Raw genomic sequence first — 8484 nt, 5'->3', positions numbered from 1 at the left:
ACACTCTCTTAAATCTCTCTCTCTCTGTGAGAAGACGAAATCCAATTGAAGGGAAACTACCATGACGAATTGGATCTCGTCCAAACTCAAAGCTGCTGACAGTATTATCCAACAGGCAACTCTTTTGCCTTATTCTCTCTTTGTTTCGAAAAGTTTCTTATTTCTTCTTTGTTTTCTGTGTTTGATTCTAGAGAAGACAGAGAAAAATAGAAGCAGTTTAATTGATAGTATCTAACATTTTTTATCCAATGCAAAATCTCTTGAGGACGAAGCTGTTGTCAAATGAGTAAATGAGAAGTCTACACTCTACTTATTGGTAAAAATTTGTGAATAGGTTCCTTATGATTATTCATGCTTGTAGTGTATGTGTTTGAATAGATTTTTGATTATGCAAATTGGTGTTATATCATCAAGTTGATGGCCAAATGGCCAGAAGTATATCATCAAGCTTCAGAGTGGTCAATCGCTATTTGCTAGATACTCATTTGACATGTGTTTTGGACATGCAAATTACATGCTTTCTCATTTATTTATTTTTTTATGTGCAGATTTCTTGGCAAAACTTGACCATGAAACAGCTTAGGGGTTACGAGATAAAGGTAATGAATCATATAGATAATCATAGCTGGGAATTTTTTTTGCCAGAGTTATTAAAGAAGAAAATTGTATTACTCATACAGAGTTGGGACTTTTTTTGCTAGAATTTGGCTAGAGTTTTTGTATTACTCAATAAAAACAGTTTGGCTAGAGTTATTAAACATGAAACATCTGCCTCTTAGCCCAACCCCACAAAATCCTTCGGTTCTTTCCCGCATCAAAGAATGTCTTTGAGGCATAAATGAAGTCATAGTCATATCTCAAAGTATTAGTTATTTTTTTTGGCTACATTTTAGCATTTTAATTTTTATATGTTCAACAGTTGAATTATGGCTACTAAATTTTGTTAGTGATCCTCTTGGGTGCACATATGCTCATGCAGTTGTAGGCCCTGTGTATTTGAAAGGAGCACGTCGATTGTCAGTGGGTAGTTTGCTGCTTTCCTTCAATGGTGGAGGAGGTCGTCCCATCCGATGAGTCGTCGATGGTGGAGGACCCAGATGCACGACATAGAGAGGGAGAGCGAAATCAAGATTTGTTTTCACATTTTTGGGCTCTTTTTTTATTTGGAAATAAGTGTGTTTTGGTCAATTTTATTATAAAAATGGAGACAATTTTGTCTATTCCTATATTAGGACTACAAAGGAGTCCTATTTGTGGACTGTACGTAGCGCTATCCTAAAAAATTATTTTTTTTTTATATGAATCTCGTATTTACTCACCTTTTTTCAAATGGATTGCACGGCACTTGCGCACTCTACGATTGTAAATAACATTTACTTATTAATATGTTTGCTTAATAATAAATGATATTAACAGTCGTGGAATGCTTAAACATCTTATAATATCTTTAAAAAAAGCAGTCTAAATCTCATTAATCCTTGTTATGAATCTCTCAAGCTCTCTGCTTAAATACAGTGACTTATGTCAAGACCATTGTGAACCACGAATGTCTATATCTGTCACGCTTCGGCAGAAGGGGAGAAGTGATGAAGCGAAGCTGTTGGAGTTGTTCTGACCTTAGGGTTTGGTGCTGGGCTATGGGCTATAAGCCATAGCGTGAGGCCCATGTGAGCTGGTCCATTTTCTTTATTATCTGAGTTGGAGTCGATTGCAGGAAGTCTTCTGGAAGGGAAATCAAGTTGTTACTGCTTTATGAAAATTAATTGTTATTACCTATTGTCTTTCTTTCTCTCTTCTGTTAAAACTCGGTTTGAATTCAGAGATAAATTGAGAAAGTTTTAGATGAGTTTAATAAAATATTATTTTTAATATTATTATTATTTTAAAATTTGAAAAAATTATATTATTTATTATAATTTGTGTGAGAATTTGAAAAAATTGTAATGAGGAAATGAAATGAATTAAGATGAGTTGAGATGTGTTTCAAATCCAAATAAGAGCTGAGCAATATCCCTTTACAATACAAATTCCAGTCAAATTATTACTATAAAAATCTAGTGTGTTACAATTGAAAGATTGAGCAAAAACAGAGTGTTGCAATCGATGCATACACCCTTCTCTACATGTTCCATTTACAGAAGATATATTTACAAGAAAGGTTTGACAGTATGCTAAGTATATACGAATCCTAAATAAGGTGATACAGAAGGACAAAATACATGAAAGGAAAGAGCTAAGTGACCGGCAAAATCATATCTACTATTATCTCTACTGGAAAAGGACCGAAGACTTTGACAAGAATTCATGACCGAAAGTTCGTAAAAGTAAAACGGAAATCAAGCTGTGTACACGTTTTGATTTTCCCAGCCATTGATGTGAGTGGAAAGTTCAATGTTCCTTGGAAGGATGGGATCAATGTCCCTGCCCTTAAATTATTTTCTAAACTTAAACAGTATCTAAAATAAGAGAGAGATAAATATATGGCGTGAGTCTAATAAGAGGTCTCGTTTGTTCTTGTAGATAAGTTGAATAAAATATTATTAAAATATATTTTTTAATATTATTTTTATTTTAAGATTTAAAAAAATTAAATTATTCAGCCAAATTGCCCTATATCACGTCTAACCTGACATATTAACTCATCAATATTGTTTGAGTCATCAGCTTGCCCTAGTGTTGGCTCCAAAATTAGTGCATGCATAACGCCACAACAGCAAAAGCGTTTCAAAATAAGGTTACAATTTCTTAGGAAAGAATTCTCATGATGTGAGGCACAAAAGATAAAAAAATAAAGATAAAACTTATTTGTTGCAAAATATAACATTTTCGTTATATTTTCTTATCAAGTAACACTAAATATAGTTGTGGAGTGCGCAAGTATCACGCAACCCTTTTGAATAAAAGTGAAGTCTACTATTAAAAAATTAATTTTTTTTTTTTTACATATAGATCTTGTATTTACTCACTTTTTTTAAAGGAATTGCATGACTCTTACTCACTTAATGACTGCAAGTGACATTTACTTATTATTATGTTTGCTTATTGATAAAAGATATTAGCAATCATGAAATGCATACACATCATATAATATCTTTAAAAGAAGCGGTCTAAATCTCATTAATTCTTGTTATGAATCTCTCAAGCTCTCTGGCTCAAGTACAGTGACCTATGTCAAGACCATTGTGAACCACGAATGTCTATATCGGTCACGCTTCGGCAGAAGAGGAGAAGTGATGAAGCAAAGCTGTTGGAGTTGTTCTGACCTTAGGGTTTGGTCCTGGGCTATGGCTAGGCCGTAGCGTGAGGCCCATGTTAGCTGGGCCGTCTGGTATTTTGTTGCTCATAGCTGTCCTTTATGTTTTGTTGATGGGTTATGTTTCTTTGTGTTAGTTCAAATCTTACGTCCAAAGGTCGAGAGGCCCATTTTCTTTATTATCTGGGTTGGAGTCAATTACAAGAAGTCTTCTGGAAGGGGAATAAGTATAAGAGTTTTAATAAAACTCCTATGTCCCACACATATACGTTGATAGAATTTAGAATAGCTCAAAACTTATTAGTTAAATGAATTATAATGGAATAAGAAAACTCTTGAGAGATAAGATTAACTCTATATCTCTAATCATTGTCAAGCACAAAGTTTTAGATTTTTTGATGGCCAGAAATCTATAAATAGTATTAAGTGATTAAATGGTTCTCACCTATAACATCATTTTGTCTCTAGTCATCGGGAGACACTTGGAAGTAAAATTGTTAGGGTAATCATTCTTTCATAGTAAGGTCAGATTCTTTATCAAACTAGAATAAGAGATGTACATTTTCTAACTGTTATTATTTTGTTATTGTGGATAATAGAAAATCAAAGATCCAATAATTAATGTTCATGTTAAAAATATTTAACATCAAGTTGTTACTACTTTATGAAAATTGTTATTACCATTTTCTCCTTCTCTCTCTTATTTGTTATCCTGTTTAGATTCAGAAATGAGTTGAGATGATTTTAGATGAATTGAACAAAATATTAGTAGAATATTATTTTTAATATTATTCTTATTTTAGAATTTGAAAAAGATTAATTATTTATTATATTTTGTATAGAAATTTGAAAAAAAAATTATAATGATGAGATGAATTAAGACGACTTTCGAATCCAAATAAAGGTTTAGAAATATCCCTTTAAAATACAAACTCCAGTCAAATTATTACTATAAAAACCTAGTGTGTTACAATTGAAAGATTGAGCAAAAACAAAGTGTTGCAATCGATGCATACACCCTTCTCTACATGTTCTATTTATAGAAGATATATTTTATAAGGGAGTTTTATGTAGAAAGAAAGCTTTGACAGTATGCTAAGTGTATACGATTCCAAAATAAGGTGACACAGAAGGATAAAATACATAAAAAGAAAGAACGAAGTATCAGAGAGGAATTAGCAAAATCATCCCTTGTTGACGTGCCCGATGGTGGCTCCAGTGACTGCTCCACCGACTGAGCAAGAGACTGTGCTGTATTGCTCAACAACAATATCATATCTCTACTGGAAATGGAACGAAGACTTTGACAAGAATTCACCGAAAGTTCGTAAAAGTCGAAGTTCAAGTTAAAGTTACATCAAGCTGTCTACACGTTTTTATTTTCCCAGCCATTGATGTGAGTGGAAAGTTCAATGTACCGAGGAAGGATCGATGGGATCAATGTCCCTGCCCTTAAATTATTTTCTAAACTTGAACAGTATCTAAAATAAGAGAGAGATAAATATATGATCTGAGTCTAATAAAGAGGTCTCGTTTGGTTTTATAAATGAGTTGAAATTAAAGTTAAAAGTTTAATAAAATATTATTAGAATATTTTTTTTTAATAATTTTTTTTATTTTAAGATTTAAAAAAGTTAAATTGTTTATTTTATTTTGTATAAAAATTTAAAAAATTATAATAATTAGATGAGATAAGATGAGATTGATACTTGAGAAGAATTGTAAAAATAAACAAAACCGATTCTCCACAATTCACTTCACATATTTATCTCTCTTGATTAAAAATTTCAACTTCTAACATTTCGATTGATGGTGGTAGGCCCATACAAGATTGCTTAAAAATAAAGCCCTTAACTATCATATGCTCTACACACAAAAATAATATAATGGAATCTTTAACCATTAAGAAAGTATTTTCCCTTCTCATCAACTATGTCCTATTTGCTCTGTTGGTTCCTTCACCGGAAGCTGCTTTTTCTTCTAATACTTCCAAAGAAGCAACTCCTCTTCTTACATGGAAAGACAACCTTCAAAATGACTCCCAATCTCACTTATCATCATGGAATCCTTCAGTTTCTTCCTCCAATCTAAACCCAAGTAGGAATCCATGCAATAATTGGCTTGGTATTTCATGCAACCTTGCTGGAAGCGTCGTCAAAATAGACCTTTGCAACTCTAGCTTACAATGTACACTTCATGGATTTTCTTTTTTGTCATTTCCAAATCTTGCGTACATTGATCTTTACATGAACGCACTTTTTTAGACAAATCCACCTCAAATTAGCTACCTGTCAAAACTCGAATATCTTGATTTGTCCTTTAATAAGTTTTCAGGTAAAATCCCACCAAAAATTGGCAAGCTAACTAATCTTAAGTTCCTCTTCCTTGAAGACAATAACCTAAACGGCTCCATTCCTAAAGAAATAGGGTGCGTACACTTTCTAACTGAACTTGCTCTTTACAAAAACCATATAGACGGTTCCATCCCTTCTTCTTTAGGCAATTTGAGCAACTTGGTTAATTTGTTTCTTTATGACAATGAACTTTCTGGTTTCGTTCCTCCAGAAATGGGAAATCTCTCCAATTTGGGTCAACTTTTTCTTAGTATTAACCACCTGACAGGTCCAATCCCTCCCACTTTTGGGAACTTGAAAAAGTTAACCATCTTGTCCATGTTTGGTAATTCACTTTTCGGTCCCATCCCTTCAGAAATTGGACATTTGAATTCCCTAAAGGAATTAAGTCTTCTTCAAAATAATCTTTCAGGCTCAATTCCAGCCTCATTAGGTAGTTTGGGAAATCTTACCATACTTCACCTGAATAATAATAGCCTTTTTGGATCCATTCCTACGGAAATAGGAAACTTGAAGTCTATCAATGGTCTACAGTTGGATGAAAACCAGCTACATGGTTCTCTTCCAACTTCATTTGCTAATTTGAGCAATTTGATATATTTATTCCTTAGTGACAACCAACTTACGGGTCCTATTCCACAAGGAATTGGAGATATCATCAACTTGGATACTCTAGAATTGGAAAAAAACAACTTTATTGGTAATTTGCCTCAAGAAATTTGCCATGGTGGATCACTTCTGTACTTTGTTGCAAGCAACAACCATTTGGATGGCCGAATTCCCGAAAGCTTCAAAAATTGCACAAGCGTTGTCAGAGTCCTGTTAGGAGGTAACCAACTCATTGGAGATATATCTAAGGACTTTGGTGTCTATCCAAACTTGAAGTTTATAGATCTAAGTCACAATAGATTTTATGGAAGTCTCTCAAGTAATTGGGGACAGTGTCAACAACTACAAATCCTACTTCTGGGTAAAAACAATATTACTGGTAGCACCACACGAGATTGGAAATTGGACTCAGCTAGGTGAACTTGATATTTCTTCAAATCATATAGTTGGGACTATTCCAAAAGAAATTGGAAGGTTGATTTCTTTAGAGCGATTGAGGATGAATGGCAATCAACTCTCTGGTGCTATTCCTTTTGAATTTGGATCATTGACAAATCTTGAATATCTTGACCTGTCCTCAAACAAGCTGAGTAAGTCAATTCCAAGTAATTTTGGGGACTTCGTGAAATTGATCAACTTGAATTTAAGCCATAACAATTTTAGCAAAGGGATTCCAGCCCACCTCCTAACCTTATCTCATATCTCCAAAGTAGATATAAGTTATAACTCTTTAAATGGAGAGATACCATTGGAAATTAACAAAGTGGAGAGCTTAGTGATCTTAAATCTCTCCCACAATTATCTTTCTGGTTTCATTCCAAAAGAATTCAAACAAATGCGTGGCTTGTTGTATGCCGACATATCTTACAATGAGTTGTAGGGATCCAGTCCTAATAGCAACGCATTTCAAGCATTAAAAGGGAACAAGGGATTGTGTGGTAATGTTACAGGACTACAACCATGAAATGCTTTCATGACATACAAACATAGCTCAAAAAGGGGACACAAAGTCGTGTTTCTTCTTGTTTTCCTGCTTTTAGGAGCAGTTTCTGTTCTACTTTCTTTCTTTGGGTTTTTTCTCTTTATGCAAAGAAGAAAGACAGATCTAGAATCCAAACAAAGCAAGACCAAGGGCCAAGTACTGTTTCTTTCAGTATTACAATTCAATGGAAGAACATTGTATGATGAAATCATAAAAGTGACCAATGGTTTTGATGCTCTATACTGCATTGGGAAAGGAGGCCATGGAATTGTCTATAAAGCAGAGCTAACTTCAGGTGATATCGTAGCTGTGAAGAAATTCAATCAACCACAGCATGATGCTGGTGAGAACAGATTTCAAAAGGAGTTCTTGAATGAGATAAGGGCATTAATAGACATACGACATCGAAACATTGATAAACTTTATGGCTTTTGTTCCCATGTGCAACATTCCTTTTTGGTTTGTCAGTATCTAGAGAGGGGTAGCTTGTCCCTAATCTTGGGCAATGAAGATACTGCTAAAGTGTTGGGCTGGAATAAGAGATTGAATATTGTTAAAGGTGTGGTATATGCCTTGTCTTACATGCACCATGATTGCTCCCCACCAATTATTCATCGTGACATATCAAGTAGCAACATCTTGCTAGATTCTCAATTTGAGGCTCATGTTTCAGACTTTGGGACTACTAAGCTTTCGGAGCTAGACTCATCCAATTGGACTTCCCCTGCAGGCACTTATGGATATATTGCACCAGGTTATAAATTATTTCATTGTCCTATCAAAGAAAAGCATGCATATTTGTTCATTTTTTTTCCATCTTTCCTTGATTTATTTTCTTTGCAGAGCTTGCATATACAATGAAGGTAACAGAGAAATGTGATGTATATAGCTTTGGGGTATTGGCAATTGAAGTCATTAGAGGACAGCATCCAGGTGATTTCATCTCCTCACTATCAATGCCGATAGCTATGGAAAACATGCAGGTGAAAGATGTGTTGGACCAACGGCTTCCATTTCCAGCAGCTCAAGTTGAAAATGAACTTATAATTGTTGTATAGCTAGCCATGAAATGCTTAAATGTCTATCCCTAATCAAGGCCAACAATGCACATGATTTCTCAAGTGTTATCGACCAATATTGCACATTCCTAGAGCCATCCAGACGTGCATTGCCAACTTGAAAGTCGAGAGTTGAAGATTATAGACTATCCAGATAATAGCTAATGAAAATAATTGCTAAATGTGTTAGCCTAAGATAACTATTATAACTTGTTCTTTCCATCCCAA

General features: G+C 34.1%; 1 protein-coding gene across 1 annotated transcript; it reads left to right on the top strand.

The window, feature by feature from the left end:
• Nucleotides 1–4459: 4459 nt before the first annotated feature.
• Nucleotides 4460–8256, top strand: LOC118347641 (MDIS1-interacting receptor like kinase 2-like). The gene is made up of 4 exons (XM_035687636.1): nt 4460–4576; nt 5518–5909; nt 7684–7952; nt 8042–8256. Exons 1-4 carry the CDS (start codon nt 4460–4462, stop codon nt 8254–8256), a joined length of 993 nt encoding a protein of 330 aa, XP_035543529.1.
• Nucleotides 8257–8484: the final 228 nt, after the last annotated feature.

This window comes from Juglans regia, chromosome 2 (genome assembly GCF_001411555.2).
Source record: "Juglans regia cultivar Chandler chromosome 2, Walnut 2.0, whole genome shotgun sequence".
Lineage (NCBI taxonomy): Eukaryota > Viridiplantae > Streptophyta > Magnoliopsida > Fagales > Juglandaceae > Juglans > Juglans regia.
This window is presented reverse-complemented; position numbering and strand designations above follow the sequence as displayed.

Excerpts from the sequence above, each read along its gene's own strand:
- LOC118347641 (XM_035687636.1), top strand. The coding sequence starts at position 4,460 with ATGGTGGCTCCAGTGACTGCTCCACCGACTGAGCAAGAGACTGTGCTG. Across the intron at positions 5,910-7,683 it reads ACTTTTGGGAACTTGAAAAA|CTTGTCCCTAATCTTGGGCA; the intron begins GTTAACCATCTT and ends AGAGAGGGGTAG. Across the intron at positions 7,953-8,041 it reads TTATGGATATATTGCACCAG|AGCTTGCATATACAATGAAG; the intron begins GTTATAAATTAT and ends TTTTCTTTGCAG.